Below are 24,450 nucleotides of genomic sequence, written 5' to 3'. Positions count from 1 at the left end.
CATGCCATCCCAGCGCTGCCCTTGTGAGGACACCGGTCTCTGCGCTGCATGATAATGAGGGGGAGACATGCAGCAACTGCATTTGCAACTGCAGTTAGAGACTATTTTGGGCCCAAGTGTGAGTGTGTGTTTGGGGATTTGACAAGCTCATTCTGCCAGACTCGTGGGAATGACTCTAAACTTGTAGATAACAGAAGAGAAAGTGTCAAGATATTAGTTGCAAATATGTTAGGAGTTCAGTGTATTTTAGCTGCACTGCCAAATGTGCTTTACATCTCTCTAGTAATAGAACCCATTTACAAAGCTCCCGACTAAGAGCGAGCCTCACAAAAGCAAAATTCAAGACTTGAGTGCAGGAAAGCTTCACTTGTCTTCTTCTTATTGCAGGAGACAGTGTCTTTGCACCCTTAATCTTGGAGAAACAGTTAAAATATATTTTGTTCATGTCGCCAAGATGTGATGTTCAGTTTTGTTTTTACAAAGATTTTGAAGATCAGACGTCAGCCAAATATGCACCGACTGCACCCCAGCTTTCGTCTCATGGCGGCGTCATGCCAATCAAAACGAGCTGCACAGATCTGAGGGCACGGAGCAGAGAACACATACTGAAGCATAACAGTGACATAGTCACACACACACACACACACACACACACACACACACACACACACACACACACAGGACAGCAGCCTGACAGGCGAGTACTTGTCCAGAATAACAATGAGGGGAGATGGAAAGATGATACTGAATCAAAAACTTCCCCCACGGGTGAGGAAATGGGCAAAACCCCCCATGTACAAGAACACATCTCTGAGCAAGGAGCCTAAAAGTGGACTGAAACCTTTTGAAATCGCTGCCCTGCTATAAACCTTTACCACTAATAGTCTTGGCAATTTTGCCCGATCCCTCTGAAGGGTGCACTCTAAATTCATGAAAGAGGAGAAGAAAGGAAAAAATGTCCTCAAAGTCAGATTCATTTGAATATATGAATAATTTACTGCACCAAAAGATTTGGGGCCCCTTAAATTGCAAATAAAAAAAAGCCCTTACTCCTCAGACATTCATAATTCATATGTACCACGGCTCAGGCATGGAGAGACGGGGAAATGTTTGATGCGAAGTTAGCCGGAGAAGGTATAGAGGATACAAGGTCAAAAGCCGCAACGCAACAGTTTGTCCGTCAGCATAATGACTGAGTCAGTGTATGTGTTTCTACATTTCGGCCAGTCAATCTCTCCCCCTCTCGCTCCCTCGCTGATTCAATCAATACTTAATGAATTGGAAAAAAAAACCCAGCATCAGACCCCAAAAAGTAAACAATTAAACTTTCATCAAAGGTTTTGTTGCATCATTATTAAAGTTATCACCACATGCTGCGATAGCGTTACCCGCTGGTTATAGATTGGTCCAACAGAGTGTGTGTGTGTGTGTGTGTGTGTGTGTGTGTGTGTGTGTGTGTGTGTGTGTGTGTTCGTGTTGTGGTATCCTGGTTTAAGAAGCGTAATTATTCCACCATCATAAGAACCAGACAATAAGAGCTCTCAGTCCCGACGTAACACCCCCTTCCTCTCTCAGAGCTCATTTTCTTTTCATGCTCCAGGCTCATTACAGTGATGGGCCTTTTATTGGAGGAGATTGGCATCCAATTTCCACATCATATTTCTCCTCAAAAGGCCCTTTGATCCACATGAGGGATATTAAATAAACCATTATTATAATACAAAGACTGGGTGGCAAATGTGACCTTCAGACAATGAGAAATGCAGATATTTTTAATGACTTTGCACGTTTGATGTGTTTTGTTGGTGTTGCGCTGGTGGAGTTTTCAGACTCTTCCGCTCCTCATATTAAATTGTTTTGCAGTTTTCTTCTCCGATGCCCCCGCAGTGTTTGGCATGGATGATTTGGCCTCTTTGGAGTTCTGTTAGTTGTCTCGTGTTGCTTTGAAAACGTGGATATCAGAGTGCTGGCTGCCAGCCCTCTTTTACAGACAGTAAATGCTGCTAATTGGCCCTCAACCTAACGTGACCCGTCTTTGCTGCAGTGTTTATAACTGTAACAAAATAACTGAGGGGTTTGAGTTTTCCATCAGGCGTTCGCATTATTTTGTCTAGAAATGTCAACGTGCAGTAGACTCCTCATGGGAACAGACAGAAGTTAAAGTTTAAACAGTTAAAGATGAAAGTTGTCGAGGACAGGGTGTTATATCAGATGACCTCACAACACCTCTCCTCGCATTAACATGTGCCATCAGTAACCAAGCAGCGCAAATTAAGAGGCTCATTTGACTGTGATTTTCAAATTTAGACTGAATCACGATCAGTTAATCAGCTTCTTTTCCAGCAAAAGGTGCTGAGAAAATCCCTGTTCAACATGGATAAACCTGGATAAGCAGATTAGGTCGTCTATTCATCTTTTTATCCGCCAAGTTAAAAGACTGTTTTTCAAGGAGCACTGAGAGCGTTTTCTGGGCTCAGGGTGAGAGACGATCTCAGCTGTGATCGCTCCCAGCAGGGCTAACACCGCCGGATGAGGGTGCAGCTGAGAGATGAGACACGTCCATCCTCGGCCGGGAGGATTCTCCCCGATGGCGCAGTATTTTAGAGGTGATGCTCAAACCCCCAGCCCATCTGGCCCAAGCCTGTCACCAGCAATACATCACGCTAATGAAATGGCAGCAGCCCAATGCTATCTGTCATAAGCAATCTGCATCTGCTTTGGGACTGAACGGAAATGAGGAAGAGGGGATAAAAAGACAGAGGAAGACAGGGAGACTTTGTGTCCCCTGAGCAGGTGCCTTATTTGTGGTTTTGTGTATAAGTATGAGTATGTGTGTATTGTGTGTGCGCGCGCTCCTCTCAGCACAATGTGAACAGATATCGATTCTATTTTGAGGGGAGAGAGCAGCCACAGCAGAGCACCTTATCTCCCATCTCTGCTGGACCAAACAGATGAGGACATTTCATTGGTTCTGTGGTAGAACAAAGTTCCAATGCATCTTATCTGTCAGACACAATTACTCACAGCACCCAGACTTTTTCATCCTTCTTCTTCTTTTTTTTTTTTTTGTCTTTGTTGCATCTGGTATTGAAATCTATTTCAGCTCCGCAAACTGAGATTTTATAAATAACCACACATGGTTGTGCAAATGTGCCCCAAACACCGGAAGAAAAAGATTCAGCAGCACTGAAAATCTTTGATTGCATGATCCCCCGTCCAGGTGAAAGCACTTGCAATCTTGTCGAAATTAAATTAGGTTCAAACGAAATATGCTTTTGACTCACAATGTTGGTGTGTGGTCTTGGTGTTAGACTATGAGATGTATTATTTAAAGGGCCTGTGTGTAAGATTTAGAAGCTGAAGCTACGTTTCTACTTTGAGGTTGTTTAAATAATATAGAATCACATTCTCAGTATTGCATTATATTATTACACTGTTGATTTATTTACCATTATCACCCCAACTTCAGCTGAGCTGAATTTTGTTTGGTGGTAACAGAACCGTAGAAGAAGACGTCGATGCTTCACTAAGCGTCTGACATGATAACAGAAAAAGATAAAGCTGGTTTCTCTGTTGTGGCATCAAGTTGTGTTGAGTTTATATTTTGGGACTGAGAAGCAGCTTCTAATCAAATGATCAAACATGAAGTGTTATGTTTTAATCTGCCAAAATTCCCAGCAAATGTTGGCATCTGGTATATCAACGTGTTATTCCTTTTAACACTTTTCTGGCGGTAATTCAGATTAGTGCTTGGTGATAAACTCTTTTGGGGAAAAATGTGCCTCCTAATGCAGACAGCTGCTGATATTTGTTTTCCTAAGATATGCATATGGTGTTTGACCAAAGGGGATTTACTCAGCGATGGGTTGAAACGCAGCAAATCTTGGCAAGAATGAAGATGCAACCAAAATCCAACTAATTTTACAAGCAAAGAAAAGAAGACATTTTAAATGTGTTGTGGTGATAAACACACCATTAACAAACGTACACAAAAGATCAGTCTGTATTGACGAGTCCTCCATCAAAAACAGCGTCAGGGAAGTGTTGGAGTGATGGTTGGCAGAAGTTTCAAGATGGCCTTGTGACCAAAAGGTTGCAAATTGGAATCTTTAATCCCTCGTTGCTCCACTGGAGCCGCTCAGCAGCTGCATGACAAGCCTGTGGCTAATGCCCCCGGGTCCTCCCGTCTTATATATGCATACCTGACTCTGTTTTACTGCCTGTAGCTCCGCGACCGAGACGTAATAATAATGATCATCACAGACACATGCTACCACTACTACTAAGAGTCACTTTGGTATTTTAATCAGCTGCATATTTCACTGCTTTGCACCATCTCCGTCCCAGTGGAGTTAGAGTGAGCAAAGGCTCTGGGGTAATTTGCAAAATGAAATATAACAAGGTCACAGTGTCACAGGGTTGGTAAATTTACCCAAACCTGTTCCTGTTATTTGACTTCTCGGGGTTGTCGCCTCATGATTAAACTGCCTCTATTTGGTGACGTTGTTGATGTTTCCCCAAAATGTTTATTTGACATCAAGGTTGGATTAGTACCCCCAGGCGCCCCCCCCCCCCATTCCTGCCTCCCTCAGGCACATTACTAGTCTGACATCCTCTGTTTGAATGCAGCTGGGAGCTGTTCCACCTCCCTTTTCTTCACTTTATGTCTTTTTTTTGAAAAAGCTACTTCTCAACAGGACATTTTTTATGGCGGTCGCTTCTCTCTCTTCTGTCTTTTGGCAGCTCCACTGGGCTTTGGTTAACGCTTTCCATTGTCTGCTGTTTGGAACTTATTTCCCATACACTTCTCACTGATACAGCCTAACTTAAACATAATAATTAATTGCACGGTTTTTAATCTTGCCTTATTTTAAAAACAACCCGATCTTGAATCTTTGCATTGTAAGCCGCCTGACCATTGGCCAGTCTATACAGTGCATGCCACTTTCTCCCCAACTTGCCCAGCCATCTCACCAATAAAACAATTCATTTTGAGAGTTAATTTTCTTGGGAACAACTTTTATTTCATTCTGACCAATAATTACCAAGATCAAGAGAATGGTTCAAGCTTTGTGTCATATTTCTGTGGAGCCCCACACGAAAAAATGTATGCTTTTTCTTTCTCCCACCACAGGGGGCCCTTTTCATGCTGCTGTGCCCAGATTGCCCATATGGTGGATCCAGGTATGTTTCACATACAGTAAAAGCATGTTAAAATATCACTGAAGAGAAAGACTGCCATCTGATGGACAATGCAGAACTTGCAGGCGCTCAGCAGGTTATTCTTCTCTCAAACAAAACATGAAGCTTCCTTTCTATGCAGACTTTTCTTTTCTCTTGCGATCCAGAATTTACTTTTTATTTTCTATTTTACATTATTTTTTATTTAACTGTATAAATCTGTCTCCGTCTTCTCCATGTACTGTCCATGCAGGGCCAAAATGCAACAACTCCTTTTCATTATACAGTTATTATGCAACTAAGAAAGGATCAGCTGTATGACTGTATGTTTTCTCTTAAAAGGAGATTACAGAGTCACTCTTCACCATCATGTACTTCTCCCGATCTAAGACACTAACAAAGCTTTTAAGACACTGTAGGAACACAGAAGACACTCTGATGGCACCCACTGTTTGAAACACAATGTGTTTTGCATGGTTGATCTTTGTTTTGTCTTCCTGCCTACTTGTTTTTGGGACAAAAAAAAGCATTGCCACTACTCTGATGTGGGATGCAAGAACAGCAAGAACAAAGGCAACAGCAGCGACATGCACAGTAAATAATGCAGTTCACAGTTTAACCCCAGCTGACAGGAAAACACATCACCAGAGGCAGCACCGCTTTCAGCTTTACTCACCCTCAACCGATGTTTATGTTTTGTTTTAGTTTATGTAAAAAGGAGTAACTGCAGTCATTGAGCTCAAAAAATCTCTTTTACAATACAGACCTCACCAAGCTAGCAGCTGTAGCTGCACAATCACAGCATATTAACATGCAACATATACAACATGACATATACAAAAATCCACATTAAAACAGAAGAACAGCCATTGAAGCATCTCAAAAAAAAAAAAACATCCACACGCCTCCTTTAACACATTGAACAAATCCCAGTGAAATCTAAGATAAACTGCTCTGATGATCCATATGAATTTAAATTTGAGGTTAATTAATTTTAGCTCAGGTGACTCCAGTGAGGGGCTCCTGACGCACGACGTCGCCGACGATCAGCTGTAGCGTTCGTGCACGTGACTGGACAGAGAGCCGTTTGGGGGGAAACAGCTGATTAGTTCGCGACGCAACCTGAAGAAAACTAACAAAGGTCGGACATCCAGGAAGCTGCTTTTAGTCAGCCAGAGGTCGCTTTTTGCCTCCGAATTAGAAACAAAGAAGAAAGTTAGTCGTAATTTCTCCGCTTGGGTCGTCAGTGGAAAGCAGTTAACCCGACGTGAAACTGCTCAGCGCGGTGATCCGGAGCATGGTGAGTTTGCAGTTAGGAACAGGTGATGGAGACAGACCTCTGCTGGGCCCTCTGGGACCCTGAGGGGATGCGGCCTTGTGTTTCCACCTCTTTGCCTCAGCTTGTTTGTGTGTGACTGATGGACATCGACAAATTATTGTAACCATGGTAATGATGTTAGTGACACCTTCAGTGCAGGAGAAGTGAGTCTAGATTTCACGCGTCACTGCAATCTGTTAGATTTAATGTTCACTGCTGGACTGAACAAACCAAAAATAAAAGGCTTTTTTGATTTTCCAATGTACTTTTTTCTATTGTGGGAACATTTTCCTGTAAAGTTCAGTCAAAGCTGACTAATTTGTTACTTAACTACTAATTAAAAATTAATTGCGATCTATTTTCGTAATCGATTAACTATATCAGGTATTTTTTAAGCACAACTGCTGAACATTCACCGGTCCCAGCCTCTCATATGTGATGATTTGAAGCTTTGTAATATATGACATTAAACTGAATATAAAATAAGATTACATAATAATTTTAAATCCTACATAGGCAAAATTTGCATATCTTTGTGTTTTGAAAAAATCATTTTGAATTGTCACCTTGGGCTGTGGGCATGTATATCTGATATGTTATAGACTCAAACAGTGAATGATTAAAAATCAATAATTTTTTGTCTTGCAACCCTTTTCTCCTGAATCCCTCATTACTGGTGCGTATACATAATATCACTGCTTTGGTATGGGTGAGGATTCTCTTTCTAATTATTTAATCTGAATCACTTTTAGAAGTGTGTAGAGCTACAAGAAGGCAATATTTCACAATAAAAAGCTAATTTTGAAAATATGGAAAAAATGACATAATTTGTGTACCCTTTTGGGGTCCCAACCCCCATGTTGGGAACCACTGGCATACTATATATACAGAGAACTGACAAATGCAATATAATATGGTCCACATTTCAGCTGTATATGAAATAATAACCTGTTAAACAAATTTTTTCATTGTGTTCCTGTTATGTTGGCTCTCCTTTATACCTTTTGTCTTTTACCATATTGTTCCCCATCTTCTTGTTTTAAAGATGAACTTCAGCATGAATGCCCATTGCAGCAAAGAAAACGTTCCACCTTCAAGCAAAACAGATGCACCGCATGTCCAGTGGGCCAAGCAGCGCACGGTGCTTGGTGTGCTGTCAGAGAATGAGCAGCGTGGTCGATCCCTCAGCCAGGCGAGTGAGAGAGGCGCACTAGAGAGAATTAATATTGTGATTTTTCAATTCAGCCCCCCCTCCGCAGCACGTTCACATTGCAGCTTGATGTGGCAATCATGTTAGCTCTTTGTTTCCATAGGGAAGCCAATTTTCCAGACACAGTTCGATCTCAAACAGCTCCCAGCTTGCCTTCTTTGGCTGCGCCTCCAGCTCCAGCTATGAGGTGTACGTTGAAGAGGCTTGTGAAGTTGTTCTCGCTGCTTCTGGCCAAGAAGTGGTCTCAGACAGCTGTTTCCTGGATGCTGAAACTGCCGCCCTTCAAAATGAAGACTTGAGGCTCCTGCTGGAACTGAGTTCAGGTGAGTCGGGCAATTACAAAAACATCTACCATGTAAGACCTGTGTCTTGTTCTTAACCCAGCTGCCGTTTACTCTTGTAGGTTCATGCCAGGATGTTTCCATGCAGTCTAAAGCAGATGAATCCCTGATGTCAGCAGAGTTGCTGCTCATTTCTGAGTACGCGGAGGACATTCATCAGCACTTGAGGGAGAGTGAAGTGCGAAATTATCACTGAATCATTACTTTTATATTACTATTTTAATGGGCAGCATTAAATGTGCTGTAGCTATGATGCTTTGCCCCTCAGTTCATGTGCAGTACTTCATGATAACTAGTTTTTGCTTCTCATGCCAGGTGAGGTTCAGGCCAAGGCTAGGCTACTTGGAGAAACATCCAGAGATCACTAATGGCATGCGGGCCATCCTGGTGGACTGGCTGGTGAAAGTGGTGCAGGAATACAGGCTTCGTTCTGAAACCCTGCACCTCGCTGTCAACTACCTGGACCGCTTTCTCTCCTGCACAGCACATGTGAAGCTGGGCAAGCTGCAGCTGGTTGGCACAGCTGCTTTACTGATTGCTGCGTAAGCACGTCTTTCCAGAGATTTCATACTTTTCCTGTCCGGTCATCGATTTGTGCAAAACGTCAAAAGCCTGACGTCGCCTGATCTGTCACTTTGTAGGAAATACGAGGAGATCCTCCCTCCCAACCTGAATGAGTTTGTGTACACCACAGACAGCACCTACACGAAGAAGCAGCTGATCCGCATGGAGCACGTTTTCCTCAGAGTGCTGGCTTTCAAGATGGCAGCTCCCACCACAAACCAGTTCATTCACCTTTTCATGTCCATTTACTGTGTCTGTGCCACCACAGCGAACCTTGCCCTGGTGAGAAAAAAAAAAAAAAAAATCAAAAGCCAGCCAGCAGTGGTGTGAAGTGACTACGACGGGCCCCAGTGCATGCTAGTACCACATATGGTCTTGTCACATGGTCAGAGACTTGACATCAACATACATATTACACAACAATCATTATTGCATATCTGTATATGAAAAAAATACCCAAAAAAAAAAAAAAAACAGGAACCAGGATGGAGGTGGGTTTGCTGTTTCAAAGGCATATAGCAATTGGCACCATTTTTAATGTGAGTTCATCTTTGAACACAGGCAATCTGAGTCACTCCTAAGGGTCTGTTATCTCCATGAGCCCACTGACCCATGCCGGCACAGGCTCTATATACACCCCTGCCAGCCAGACTATGGATGTTATCCCTCTGCCTTGATAGTTTACCATGTCACTTTATCTTATTTTTATTTGGTGATGTGTTTTTTTTATGCTTCTAGTATGTAGCAGAGTTAAGCATGCTGGAAACTGAGCCATTCCTACAGTACACCCCATCTATAGTGGCAGCAGGAGCCTACTGCCTAGCCACCTATACTGTAAACAAAGCTCTCTGGGTAAGTTTGTCCACATCGTTTGATCGTCTTGATTCAGTCAATTTTATGGGGATTTCTCAAGGAACTAGCTGAAATATGACTCCAAATGGCTCATTTATTTTTCATATTTTAGCCTGATTCCTTACATGCCTTTACCGGTTATACCATGGCTGATATTTTGCCCTGCCTCGCTGACCTCCACAAGCTATATATCAGTGCAGAGACTCACCCACAACAGGCCATCAGGGAAAAGTATAAGAGCTCAAAGTAAGGCAGAGTTTTTAGTTTGTGTTTTTTTCATATATTTTGAGACAATTTTACAACAGCTCATGTAAACGACAGGCCTTTGGGATCTCTGATGTGTAGTTTGCAGTTTTTCTGAGTTGTTTATACATCCGGGACACAATTTAACATCTCTAAATGGATGTCTTTTATCTCTCCATTTACAGGTATTGTCGTGTTTCATTGATCACTCCACCTGCTGTTCTGCCTTTCCTATGAATCACTGCTCCACCCTTCTTGTAACGCCTCTGCCAGAACATAATTTGACTGAGAACTAAACAAACCACTCGTTCTGCCACCAAGCCCAAACACACCATAACTCTCTGGACACTTTATTGCCGTGAGATTTTGGTTTATGCAAATACAATAAATAATTTAAAAAAAACATTCTTTATGACTGGAGAATTTCAATACTTGCAGGTGTTCAATGTTTTAAAGCTGGTAAGTTATCAGTAGTAATATATGCTTATATTTTGTTCAGAATAATGTTTTCTTTAAATCATGAACTACAGCATCTTCCATATCTTTTAGAGTGATTCTAAAATACTGTATGTTAAAGCTTTATTTTTCATATATCACGTCTCCCTGTAATACCACATGTAATGTTGCTGAGTAGGTGGTAAATAATAGGAAATCAAATTACCACATCTAAAGAAAATGTATTTTATGTATTTTTATCTCAGACTCCTTCTAAATAAAGTTTTATTTGAATTATTGCTGTTATGACGTGTATGAGTTTTATTTTGAAAGTGTGCCGGAAGCCAGTGTAGTCACTCCGGTAGTTTGACGCGCGTGTTTAGACCCCGGGCTGCGCGAGATTAAACTGGTGAGTGAAGTGAACGCGTTTTAATGTGAGTGGACGTTTCCACATCTACCAAAGTACAGAAGAACTGTCGAAAACTGAATTAAGGACCCCCTGAAACCATCTATTTATTGTTTGTTTTTTCTCTCCGGGATATTAAAGTTCGGCTGTCAAGGTAAGACATTTAAATTAGAACTTTATTGCTTGTTGTCAGACAGCACGTCTGGAAATGTAGCATGTATCTGCAGTTTGATACGGTTTGTAGTGAGGTGAAGAGTGGAAACTGCTGTTTTTAAATGTAATCGTCCAAAGAAGGCTCACTCGCAGGCTTGCCGTTCAGGTAAAACCTGATGTGTTTGCTCACTCTGGCAATTTACAGCCTTTGCCAGCCGCCAAGAACAATTACATTTCTGAGATTTTTCTCACACTGCGTTCACCTGTCGTAATGGCCAAACTGTGTCAGTAAGGAATGCCACCAAGTTTTCTTTTCGCTTCCTTTTAACACCTGGTGACAGGTACGTGCTCTCCACTCTGTTTCCTTCAATCTTCATCATGTGTTTTTTTTTTTAAATCATATAATCCCTGCTGTCTCTCATCCAAATACCCGTAGTGTTAATTAAAAAAACAAACAAACTGAGGTCCTCTAATAATTCAGGATTTAATATTTTAACCACTGGCAATTTGATTTTTTTTTTTTTTTTTTTTTAGTGATGCTGTAAAACACTGTGAAAACCTGAAAGCAGCAGTTGTACTTGTGTCTGACTTTGGCGACATCACTCTCAAGCTCCTCTTCTGTCTTTCCTCTCCAGCCTCTGTGTCCTGTCTACCCCTCAGTATGGCTGAGCCTGCTGAGCTGCTGCTCATCAAGGACCAGTATGAGTTGGCGTTTCATTCTCTGAGCCGCGGGCTGGCTGCCGAAGAGGCCGGGAATAGAGCAGAGGCCCTGGAGTATTACAGGAAAGGTGAACTGCACCTCACCCAAGGAATGGAAGTGCCCACTGCGGGGGAGAGGCAGCAGGGGGCGACCTGGGACACGGCCAGGCAGCTTCAGCAGAGGATGAGGGACACTCTCAAGACCGTCAGTACCCACCTCTCGGACCTGGAGACCTCTCCACTGACGACAAGTTGCCAGAGGGGCCGCCTGTTGATAGATCTTCCTCCCAGTCTTTATCCTGACCTGGCACCAAACAGTCAGCCTCCCCAAAGCTCCCTCCACCATCTGTACCCCACCATACCTGCCACCACCCAGAACAAAACCCCAACTCCAAAAACACCCCCTGTTAGGCCTCCTTCCCCCGCTGCTCTGCACACACACAAGCTCCCCGCTGCAGGAACTACAGCCATGGCTAACCCAGGGGACCAGCCTCCAGCATACACACCACAGCCAACACTCGGCCATCGCAGCCTGGCTTACGGTCCAGCTGGAGGCGGCCTCGGGTCAGGAGCGCAGACTGGAGTAGGAGGAGATGGAAAGGAGCTGCTGTTCATCCCCTCTGGGGTGCAGATGTTTTTTGTGGCACCGAATGGGCAGGTCAGCTCCCTGTCTTCTCCAGGATTCCTTCGTATCATGATATTTGACAGCCAGCAGAAAGATTCCACTGCTGGAAAACCCTCTGCTTTTCTGCATGTAAGTATACAGCATGCTATAATAAGTGTCTGTATCCTTGTGGGTGTGGGCATGTTAGCAAAGTTTCTTGGGCGTGTGTCCTATAGGTGGGTGGGTGTGGACACCAAACTACCACAGGTGAAACCACTAGACCTGTTTTATAACAAACTATGAGTCATCATGTTGGTGTATAGATTGTGTTCCAGTCACAGAGAAAACTTCTGCTTGTAAATGATTGTCTCAGTGATGTGTCCTCATACATGCAGCTTGACAGCACATGCACATCGTATGATAAAACATGTCGAAACTGAGCCGTAAAAGACTTGGATTTGCTCTTGTAGAGTTATAACAGATTGTTTTCTTAATTCATAGATTAGTTGTTTGCTCCATAAAACCTCAGAGAAAGGAGAAAAACTCCTGTCACAGTTTTCAAGAGCCCAAGGTGATGTCTGCAGATATTGACCAACTGTCCAAAACAAAGATATTCAGTCCACAATGATGTAGCACAGAGAAAATCAAAAAAGCTCACATTTGAAGAACAAGAAGAAATTAATTTTTGAAAAGGGTTAATTGGTTATGAAAATAGTTGCAGCTGAATTTTCAGTCAAATGACCAATTGATTCATTAATTATTTCAGCTCTAGTTTCAATGTCTTTATTGCCTTTATTATCTAACTGCAATGGGATTGTTGGCCAGATGCTAAAATGCTACAGTTTTTCTAACAGAATAGAGATATTAGAATTCATCTGAGTAACGTGAAACATAATGTGCTTGTGGTTTGACTTCATAACATTGAGCTGTTCTACTTAATTTTGGGCAGTATTACTCTCCACTATTCCTATGTGCTAAGAAATGGATCTCAAATGCTCCATCTCCATCTGTTTTAGCAGTCTAATAGAATAGAACTGCCCGAGTTTCTGCAAAAAGTGTTTTATTATTTTTAAAGCACAAGCTCTCATCCAAAAGTATGAGTTATTATCTGCTCTGACTGTGTTTCCTGTTCATGTGGAGTCTTCTGACAACCTGCTACTTCTGTGTGATGATTTTTGTATTTAGTCAATATAAAACTTACAACAATAATGTATTCTGGCACCTCGACAAAGCATGTATTGTGCTGTGCTGTGTACTGCAACCCATGACTTGCTGCTCTCCTGTATTCTGGCCCTGCTTTGTTTCCCAGCAAGACAATGGTCCCATTAACCGATGACTCGGCGCTTCTGTTGTGCTGCTGGTCAGTGCCCTGTGCCCTCACAGGGGTCATTCTGTCAGGCGGCATACCAGTGGCACGATGCAGCAGCAAGTCTGTATCTGTATATGTCTGTGTGGACACAAGTCCTGATGGGGCTGAAATCTTTTGATGTGCCTCCTGAGAGGGGAAAATAGGGGACACTATGCTTGCCGAGAAATGATGATGCATTTTCGTGCCGTGAAAGACAAACAGGGCAACTTAACTCTGAGTCTCACAAGAAACTCCCTCTCACTTACTTGGGAAAATAGCATTGGGATGATTTTCAGCTCACATCATATTAATTGCCCCTTGGATAAACAAATAAGGACTCAACATAAGCCAACTTCTGTTACTTTTCTGTCTAATTTCAAAGATCTGAGGTTGTTGCCTAGAATAGTGGACATAAGGTGTATGTTTCTAATTTAAAGCAGCTACAACCAGTGATCAGTTAGAATTAATGCAGTCTCTTTTGTAATGATGACACGAGTGATGACCTCTGACCTAGTGAGATTTGCCATCATTACCTCCTTATTTTTGTGTGACCTTGTGTTTTCAAGGTGTGTGACTGGCTGTACCCGCTGACAGCAGACACTCCAGTGCTGCTGGCTAACTCCGGGATCTTCATGTTCCCGGACTCCTTGGCAGAGACGCCAGGGTCCTACGTGGGCATAGTGTTGTCCTCTGAACTGCCTGCTGTTGAAAGAGAGACGTTTAAGGACCTCCTAACGCAGCTCGCTGAACTCAGGATCCAGGTCAGTCTTTACCGTCTATATGCTGAAGTGTAAGGTTGGGTACGCATGTGGGTGGAGTAGGGTGTTTTTCTGCATTTGCAGAGGAAAGGAGGGTGATGGGTGGGGGTGTTGAAATTAAACCATCATTTGCACACCTTGTAGAACCCAGTATCTCAGTCCATGCTCTTGTCTAAACAGAAACATCTATGTTGCTGTAAATGCACTGGTGCTTTTAGACATACAATACATGTGGTAAAAACATTCTTAGCCAGCTTAGAATGTAAGATAAGATAAGATAAAACTTTATTTATCCCCAGCCGGGGAAATTTATGCATTACAGCAGCATGTGATAGCAGTGGGAATAAATATAGCAGCAGAGAACATTCGGGAAAAAAAAAAACAATATACAAAATAAAAAGTAGACTATATATATGTACATATTATGCAAGCAAAATGAAATTTGACTATATAAAGAAAAATAAAATATTTAGAAAAAATATACAAAAAATCTGTAAAAAAGTATGTACTGCCCCAGTAGCTGTGGAAAAAGAACAATGTAAGCTGCCTTCAGATTAAAAATAATAATAATTAGTGTTACAACTATTGCACAGAAGCGTAAAATATACAAAACAGTGAATAATATGTAATATTGCACAAAATGTATGAATATGAGCTTAATTTGTCCATCAACACAGTCTTATGTTAAGTGGTGCTGGAGTTGAATAATCTGACAGTTGACGGAATGAAGGACCTGCGGTAGCGTTCCGTTTTACACACTAGATGCAACAGTCTGTTACTAAAGGAGCTGCTAAGGGCCCCCACTGTGTCATGCAGAGGTTAGGGAGGGGTTGTCCATGATCGATGTCAGCTTGGCTAACATCCTCCTCTCACCTACATCCTCAGTGGTGTCCAGAGGGCAGTCCAGGAGCTTCCTGTTTGGGTGTATACACATTTTTAAAGCAACTTACTGTGTGTCCTTCCATGATGACTCAAATGATTCCCTGACAGGGTCCAGAGGGGGCAGGGTCAGAGGTCATCAACCTGAGTGAGAAAATCTCTATCGGTCCCACCAAAGAGGAAACAGGACTAACGGTGCCAATAGGGGAGAAGGAAAAACCACCACTTCCTGGATGGAGTGAGAAAATGGCACAAGGAATCTTGTCAGGTGTGTTTGTGTGGGTCCTAATGTAGGAAAACAAAACATCACTGCACAGTGTTGTACACAGACTGTATACAGAAGATAAAAATACAAAAAAACAAAAAATGACCACTAGATGGCGGTTTTTACCATTACAAATGTGTCCAATCACCTCTACATGTGCCTTCATGAGATATTTTGACAGCACAGCAATGATATTGCCAGTGTATATTTATTACCCAACATATTTTTGTCTTTAGGAGCTGCAAAGTTTAGTGTAGAGTTTGTCAAAGGAGCAGAGGCCACTGGCAGGGCCATTCATAAAGGAGCAGCCAAGATCCGGGACCGCATCACGCCTGAGGAAACTCCTTCAGAGGTCAGCCCCCGTGTGACCAAAGGTCTGCAGGTGGCTAAACAGGCCACCGGGGGTGCTGTGCGAGTCAGCCAGTTCCTGGGTAAGGACTAAACCAGCATAGGAAGGACAACAGAATCATCACACAGGATAAAGTCATTCATAGAAACAATTCAAGGCCCAGAATTCAGTTTCAGGGTAATTAGGCACAATGATAATAAAATTCATTCTGGATGGTAAAGAAACTAACAAACAAACAAACACATGGGTAAAGAAAACCTGATTTCTTTTCTTTAAATGCATGCCATTAATCTCCTGTACTGTGAATAAATACGTACCTATACCTTCTACCATGTGGTCATGCTTGTTGACAGTTAATGGAGTGAGTACAGTGGCAGGACATGTGGCAGAGAAGGTGGCGCCCCATGTGAAGAAACATGGCGCTAAGCTTGTCCCAGAGTCTATGAAGAAGAGTAAAGACGGCCAAGCGTCCAACTTGGATGGAGCCAAGTTTGTGGCAGCCAGCAGTGTACAAGGTATTTACCAGTATAATGAAAATTTCCAGCTACATAAACATAAACCTTAAGTAACACATACAGTATATTTTTGTACATGTCTCACATAAAATACGAAGATAATAAGTCATGTTTTGGCATTTGAAATTTTTGCTTAAAGATGTGTGACCCAAGTATTTTACTAGTACTGAAACTTTTTTTTCATTTACATCCAACCCAGGTTTCTCTACGGTTTGGTCTAGTATGGAGACTGGAGCAAAGCTTGTTGCCAAAAGTGTTTCAGAAGAGACTGTCATGACTGTGAAGTACAAGTAAGTTCTGACATTTCCCATTTCTGCTTCTTTATTCAATTGATAGAAATGTTCTGATCTTTGAGAAACTATTGTGGATCTTGTTTCCAGCCTCTTTCTGTATCTATTTGGTCACTTTAAACAACAGTAGAACTGTTCTGGATCAGGAACCAGCCTTACAGTTTTTCTTTCTTCTTGGTACATTGGGAAACTCATCTGCTTTCACACCTATTCCTATCTATTTCAGATTTAGGGGATTAGAGAATCTATTAAACATGTCCAGGAAGAAATGACTGCACGGGGGAGTAAAGGCAAAGACTTGTGAACTAACTACTGACCCTGCTCAACCCTTTCATGTACGCTCTGTCATTAACCCAGATCAAGTCAGAAAAAAACCCTCAAAAAGACATATTACAAATCTAACAAAACAGCTAACACAGAATTGTTTTTAAAAATTGACTTTCTTTAACTCACTTTTATCTGGACATATAAAGTATGTGTTTTTGGGCTCTTTTTTGACTTGGTGTAGTTTAAGCCTGTGTGTTCTGGGCTTGTCTACAGGTTTGTTAACTCCAGCTAAATGTCTGCTTGTGTTGGGTGGTGCTGTTCTTGCTGTTACTATCTGTATCCCCTTTTTCCTGCTTTGTTACTAATAAAACTGCTACAAAGTGAAATATGACTGTTTTCTTGACCTTCATTGTGTTGATGTGAACGACGGCAGTGTCAACATCACACATCACATTTCTCCTGTGTTTGAATTCTGTACACACCCTCATTTATGTTTTTAAACCAAGTCCCTCTTCCCCTTCTCCAACATAATATTTGTGGTGAAGGTATGGTGACGATGCAAGCCAAGCCACAGACACTGCTCTCAAGTCAGTGGTCAATACTGCAGTGGCTGCGCACAACATTGACAATCTGGGCATCAAAGCCATCCTGAAGACTGCGGGCAAACAGACGGCCAAAGCCATGGTCAAAAGCCCGGGTGGACAGCCAGCGGGAAGCGAGGGGAAGGAGGCGCAGACACAAGAACATCAAACAGAGACGAGCAAAAAGGAGGCGCAGAAACAAGAAGCAGGGACGAATGGGAAGGAGGTGCAGAAGAAAGAGGAGGAAGAGAAGAAGTAATAGGATGTTAATGTTTTGATTGAAGGTCTCTGTCAAACTGATGGATCAATGCCTTGTAGGCAAAAATAATTGGAATTACCCTCATTTTACTTTAAAAAAATCATAAATACTACTTTATTTATATACCTCTAGGTCAAGGATCGCTATAATGTTCTGTGTTACTTATTTTTTGTGGTTCTGTTTAGGTTTGTCATTATATAGTAACATCTAAATACTATATTTTGTGCATGTTTAGTATTGAACAAAATATTCTGTTTCCAATAAACTGTAGACTTTATGACCACCTGTATGGAGGTAGCTTTAGTAATGTAAAGCAAACTATAAATTGAGCATTTTAAGTATGATAATTAGAGATTAATTTTTAATGAGATGTTACTGGAAAGGTGTTCTTGTAGAGGAGCAAAAATAATATATGCAAAATCTGACCTCTTCTTTACACACATACACACACACGCACACATATATACATACACAAAAATGGACATGCTGTGCTCTGCTTCACCGGTTACATGTTTTACAATTATAATTTAATAGTCTGCAAGATCAATAAATTGGCTTTTACAGGTCATTCATGTTGGATGTTGTTATACAAAGGAAATTAGTTTTCAGGCCTATTTAAGTGCGAAATTATGATAAAATGGCTGCTCGCATGAACATTTACTGTGTGTGACAGTTACGCAGTTTACGGTTCATTTATTCGTGTTCGCGAGAAGCCATTGAGGTTTTATTTTCAAACCTAAACCCGCCAAACTGCGCCATCACGTCCCAGGCCGCCTGGTGAGGAACCCGGAAGCAGCGGTTTCCATGGATACCCCGAGTAGCAAACTTTTCTTCAGTCGATTTGAGTTTTTCAGAAACATGACTGGAGAGAGCGACTACAGCAAGTTCGGCTTGGCACGACTACAGGCAGAACTCGAGCAAGAGAGAGAAGTGAAGTAAGTTTGTTGGAAGTAAATGTTTCGGTTATCACGGATTTTTTTTTCCGCTGTAATGTAGCATCGTCTGGCTCTTCATTGTAGAGAGATGCTCGAAGAGTCGGTGTCAGATCTCCGCAGTACCATGTGTGAACTGCAAGAAAGACTGCACAGTGTGGATGGTGAAGGTGAGTATAATTTAAGTGATTTTTACTCTGATATATTTAAAATTATACATAGTAATCACAGTCACCCACTGTGATAAGCTGTTCCCCAACAAAGGTGTAGCTAGTAGCTATCTACTGGTTTCTATCAGCCCAGTGACTCTCCCGTGGTGTCTGTGGTGTGACTCTAGTGTGACAGTTTAATCTCTTTATTCTCATGCACTAGGAAATGAGTGGAAGACGAGATATGAGACACAGATAGAGCTAAATGGACAGTTGGAAAGACAGATGTCACTCATTCACGAGAGACTGGAGGACCTACGAGGAAACCCCATGGGTAAGTTCACAGGCTAGTGCCATCTTTTAAAGGGGTTTAATGCTTAAATCAAGCTTCAAGCAAGAGGCCAACTAACTTTCTAGCATGTAGGGCAGCCTATATGGCACAGCATCTGGGTTTCTTCTCTGGAAGGGCACCCTAGAGAGTCCTTCATCACGTTTACTTGCACTTTGGGCTGCCATAGAGGGCATTTTATCATGTTTTATCTACCACAGGGGTTTCAAAGAGGTCACTTTTGCAGCATCAAAAAATATTTCTAGAATGTGAGCCGTGTAAAATTACATGTGTTGGTGACATATGCCTGAAAGCTGTTGCAAGCATATAAAAATACTTAATGCACAGTCAGGTTTGTATGACACATTAGACCATTAAATATCTCCATTTGAATCAGCATTTGACAACTAGTGTGGCAGACACTTTGCATACTCAAACATCGGATGTCGTTTGAATCTACCAATTTCCCATGAATGCACCACACCTGAAGACTCTTCAAGTCAATCTTCCCTTACAGCTGCATTAGTGTACTGTATAACAACAACTTCAATCATTCACTGTGATGTTATCACTCATATCAAGCAAGCTTGTATTTTAATGCATGCACACATAATACACACTCTCTCTCTTGTTTTTCACAGATCGATTGGCCTCCATACGATCTTATGATGACATGCCAGTAGTGAGTGCAAATGTGTTTATTTTCTATTGAGCATTTTCTTGATCTGTTTTCATTATACTGGTATTATTTAGTTTTTTACCAGCAGAGGGAGCCAGAGACACAGAATGAGGGGAGAGGCCAGGCAGGAGAGAGAGGATTGTAATGCCAGCTGCTCTCCATCCTCCAGTTGATGCAGGCTGAACAACCCAGAGTTTAATCACAGCACTGTAATCACAGGATTACAAACCATGGGAGAGTAATGCACACTAATTACAATGCTTTAACACACATACACACACATGAATGCACACCATACACTGAAAGGTTGCAAAATTCAGTCTAAATGTGTGTGTGTGTGTCTGTGTGCCTTAAGGCAGAACTAACAGATGCTCATTAGTGTATCCTAGGAGTGACAGAAAGCTTGTGGACCGAAGATCTGTAGACAAACTCTGAGTGTGACAGTTAGATAGAATGTGAGAAGAATATAGATTATTTTTAATTAGAGCTGTAGGTAAATATTTGGGCTTTGACTTGTGCCTGTCAGATACCTCAACTGATTCTTTTAATGACATGCACTTTGGGTTGGTAAATAACCTCTGCTGTGAAGAAAAATGTCTGAGCTATGAAGATGCTTCACAGTCAGTGATGAGGATGATTGAAATGTACGTTATGCAGATAAACAGAATTACTGCACACATTCCTGTATTTGCCCACATTCAAACTCACTGTATTATTCATTAATGCTTACTTCAGGTGCTTATTTTGGGACACGTCAGGAAGAAAGAAACTGTTATATATAGCTCTGAAATCTGATGTGGCCTTGCCATGTAAGCTCAGCTGTTATGTGTTTATTTGGTTATTGAATAATGTATGATCCTAATCCATTATTGCGTTCATGTTCTGCATTTGCCTTCTGCATTAACTATTCTGTTAATGTTTCATCCTCTAGTGCAAATTGATTTGTAATTAGACATCAGCAGTACAAAACCATAATACTTTGTGGCCTCTTTTGTTATGAATGTTGCCAATTAATGGAAGCACTTTGTGGCAGGAAACCCTGAGACAGCGCCTGAAGCTCCTGACTGAGGAGAAGTCTGACCTCCAGACTCAGCTGATGGACTGTCATCTCAGAATCGAACAGGAGGGGAAGGTGTGAATCTCAGTTGTTCCAGTTGACAGACAGCACAATTAGCCAGGATTTTGTATAGAGGGTCACAATGTCTGCTGGTCTACTTTTATTATTCCTCAGACAAGCAGCTTTACATTTTTCCAGGTGATAAATATTTCAACTACAAATTACCTTCATTAGCAAAGGATTGAAAAAGATTTGTCTGATATATTTGTTTTGCAATCTTTATTTTTTTTACCCACCCTTGATGCAAAATGAAACCCTAACCTTTGTCCTGTATTGCCTCGACTTGGCCAATATGCTCTTAGTTTGGCGACTTGGTTCTTTGTTTATTGTTCTGCTCAGCAAACAGCAAGATATTAGTTGAAATAAGGTTTAACCCACAGCATGTGGAGCCAGTAATCCACGTTCTAATCTGTTGCTCATTAACACTGAAGACCTCCTGAAATACACTCACATACACAGCACAGCACCCATGAGCAGACAGATTATTACTGACAGTTTGAAAATGTGACAATATGGCCCTGTGTTTCTCTCAAATATAGGCATTTCATAAAACCAATGATGAGAGGCGGGCGTACCTTTCAGAAATTGCTAAGGTAAGCATTCCCTTTCATCCGTGTCAGCAGCTTTGCTCGTAAATACTGACAAATCGAGCAAGTATCTCTCAAACCATACCAACTGAGTACAACTCAATGAATATTAGATATATTCCGCACTGAAGAATAGCTGTTGTGCTTAAGTGTTACAAAAGGACAATACAGTATAGAGAGCAGAGTAATGTACTCTCTAGCTCTTCGCTTTCAGGCCTAGTTATGATTTCTCATTCATCCTCTAGTGCTGTTCTTATGTGTTATTTAATAGATGAGCCTCTGTTCAGCCAAAAAAAAGTGAGTCAAGGACTTTTTTCCGTATGCTGCAATAAAACTGGTTCCTGCAGGGCTGAAACGAACGCAGCTGCAAGAAAACTCGACTCCATTTCTCTCTCAGAAGTTTAGAACCAAATCTTCAGGAGTGGAAGAAATTCTCAATTAGAGCTTATTTTCACTACTTCATATACTGTTGTGTAGTTTAATCTACAGCAGGGCATCATAAGACCGTCAAATGTTGAGAGAACCGCTTATCTCTAAAAAGTCAACTTTTCATGAGCTCAGGAAAAATGGCCTGTTTTCAGCTTTGTGACGATGTATTTTGCAACTGATCCAGTAGGGTTTTTCAATAGTTAGTTTAGTTTAAGAAGTAGGAGAATTTTCTCAACCCAAGAAGGAACACTTGATCCTTCAATTGATCTAAAACTTAATTCAAATTCACAATCACCAAATTTAGAGTTACATGGTTTTCACTGGACAGGAACGGTGTGAAAATTGTAATCTAAAAAGTAACTAGTAACTAAAGCTGTAAAGAAAAATAGAGTAAAAATTAAGAGAGTAAAAAAGTACAATATTTGCATCTAGGATGGTGTGGAGTACCTTGAATTTGTACGTAAGTACAGTGCTTGAGGAATTTAACTTAGTTCAGCACATGACAGTGTGTGACTCTGTGGCTCATGCCTGCTGTCAACACAAAAGCACACACACACTTCCATATAGCTAAACACAGGGTTTATGTGTCTGGAGTCCACTTTTTGTAATTACTCATGCGTTGTCCGGGGCCACAGCTGTCCTCCACCCTTGAAGGCCAAAAAAGACAGTACTACACGCAGCCACAGAGGGCACCAGAGAGCAAACGGAGGTGAGTGACACAACGCTTACAGGTGATGTTCACAATAATATGAACAACTGAGCAATGAACAAACTCACCTCAAAGATGACTAGAGAGTTCACTTACTTAAAAAAACAGAGCCTCATAAGCTTTACATAGATGGCATTTGTTCAAAGATGTTTAAATGCCTTAATTTGATAGCGGCTACTTTTTATTTTAAAGGATCATGTACAATATTATTTATGAAATGCTGTCATTTGATGTATTTAACCTGAGTCAGTTATGTGCTTCCATTCAGAGATCAGGACAGGACACACAAAATGACATCACATGTACAGTATAAACATAGAACTAAAATGAACAAATTAAAAACAGCAAAAGTACAAACAGTGCAAAAAAATGAGTGAATGCAGAGTCAGCAAATACAGAAGAAAGTTATTTCTTTTAACCAAATTTTTAATTTAGCAACAGCTGGTAGAGAGATGCTTTTAATGCTTACTACCCAAAAGCAGCAATAGGTAACAGCTGTGGAAGATGTGTCCTCAGAATGAAGGGAGACAAAGTCAGAAGACACCAGATTATTTAACATTTTTTGCAGAAGACAGAAAAATCAGTTTATTATATTATGCTGTCTGACTTTCTGTGTATGTTGATTTATTTGGGGTAAGACTGGGATCACATTGTGTATTGATTTATAGCTAGTAATGCTGGACAAATTAACTGAATGAATGAATAGATTCTGAGATGTATCTTCTAGCATATAATTGTTGCAGGGGTTTGAAATTAGAAATCTGCTCTGATTTCAGCTCTCTGAAGCACTCGAAGTGAAAACACTGTATCTGCTACATGCGTCTGCTAAACTAAATATACTCTCTGATTGCATAGAGGGAAGCAGGCCAGCAGGAAGGCAGAGGATGACTCTAAGAAAGGCAAAGAGGGAGAAGAAGATGGAGGAGGAGTACGTGTGAAAGGAGGAGGAGGTGGTGGTGGTAGAGCAACAGCAGAGAGAAAAGAAGAGAGGACATCTCAAAGGGGAAGCAGGTTACCCACCCTAAAGTACTACCAGAAACACAACCCCTAGCCAAACCTGGTGTTAGAGCCCTTTTAAACAAATGCTGGAATGATTGCTGTAGAATATTGCCATATACCTTTTTTTTTCAGTGCAGGAATGTGCTTATTTGTCCTTTGGCTTCCTGTGGCTTTCTTCACATTTCTCAAGGCTGAAAAAAAAACAGTTCCTATGTAGGTTATCTGAGTTGTACTTCTGTGTTTATCTTGCAATTGATGGCAAATACAGCATAACATTAATCTTGTGGCATAAAACGTTATATTTATAATGAAGTCTGGCATTATCATTTCCTTACATTTTTCTTTGTTTAAACAAGAAGAGTAGCTGATAGTTTAGAGGGAAGAATATTGCAGGCTTTGAATGTTGTGAGGTCATCTCCTAATGTGCCAGAAGCCTGCTGAGTCTGACATTTCTGTTGTCACTGCAATTTTTTTAAAACGCACCTCCCACGACTTGTATTACGTAAGCAGCACCACATCCACCACTCTCTCTGTGTGCGGTTCATCCACAGAGCAACCAGTCACCCCCATTCCACCCACTGACCGCCCTTATAAATGTAGGTGTAAGAAAACTGCATCCATACGAGATGCCGGAGTGAACAGGAAAATTGCCAGGAGCTGTTTCATTTGTTTTTGTGAAGAAGTGTGGAGGATGGGATCAGCTGTCATTCTGAAAACACTGAACTGAAACAATATCTCCTAACGCACGGAATATAGCATGAATTCATCATTTTGTCGTGTCCCTTTCGCTTTATATTCCTCGTTCGCTGATGGGTCTGGAAGCGCAGTGACACCCTCAAGGGAACTGGCCCTTTGACTCGTAGGGCAAAGATCAAGCCCCAGTGTCACCAAACATCAGAGCAGCTGATCTGTCCTGTCCTCAAAAATCTAGTTTAGTGACATGTATGAGTTTGAAAGTACCTGATAGTAGTGATTCACCCAAAAAATGAAATTTTAGCTGTGGT

The 24,450-nt window shown here is 41.4% G+C and overlaps 3 protein-coding genes across 3 annotated transcripts; all 3 read left to right on the top strand.

The window, feature by feature from the left end:
• The first annotated feature begins 7,544 nt into the window (after positions 1-7,544).
• On the top strand, positions 7,545-9,946 carry ccna1 (cyclin A1). The gene is made up of 8 exons (XM_041952404.1): positions 7,545-7,691; positions 7,813-8,032; positions 8,113-8,228; positions 8,366-8,592; positions 8,692-8,896; positions 9,353-9,466; positions 9,579-9,712; positions 9,895-9,946. Exons 1-8 carry the CDS (start codon positions 7,545-7,547, stop codon positions 9,944-9,946), a joined length of 1,215 nt encoding a protein of 404 aa, XP_041808338.1.
• Positions 9,947-10,534: 588 nt separating this feature from the next.
• sparta (spartin a) lies at positions 10,535-18,010 on the top strand. The gene is made up of 8 exons (XM_041952621.1): positions 10,535-10,704; positions 11,339-12,156; positions 13,921-14,115; positions 15,103-15,259; positions 15,493-15,687; positions 15,959-16,120; positions 16,320-16,410; positions 17,223-18,010. The coding sequence occupies exons 2-8, from the start codon at positions 11,365-11,367 to the stop codon at positions 17,515-17,517; spliced, it is 1,887 nt and encodes a 628-aa protein (XP_041808555.1). The 5' UTR covers positions 10,535-10,704; positions 11,339-11,364; the 3' UTR covers positions 17,518-18,010.
• A 365-nt stretch (positions 18,011-18,375) lies between these two features.
• ccdc169 (coiled-coil domain containing 169) lies at positions 18,376-23,498 on the top strand. The gene is made up of 8 exons (XM_041953071.1): positions 18,376-18,452; positions 18,537-18,619; positions 18,822-18,932; positions 19,568-19,608; positions 20,639-20,737; positions 21,262-21,315; positions 22,374-22,447; positions 23,303-23,498. The coding sequence occupies exons 1-8, from the start codon at positions 18,376-18,378 to the stop codon at positions 23,496-23,498; spliced, it is 735 nt and encodes a 244-aa protein (XP_041809005.1).
• The last annotated feature ends 952 nt before the right edge of the window (positions 23,499-24,450 follow it).

Source organism: Chelmon rostratus, chromosome 14 (assembly GCF_017976325.1).
Source record: "Chelmon rostratus isolate fCheRos1 chromosome 14, fCheRos1.pri, whole genome shotgun sequence".
NCBI classification, from domain to species: Eukaryota; Metazoa; Chordata; class Actinopteri; order Chaetodontiformes; family Chaetodontidae; genus Chelmon; species Chelmon rostratus.
Note: the sequence above shows the minus strand (reverse complement) of the source record. Positions and strands in the feature narration are given on the sequence as shown.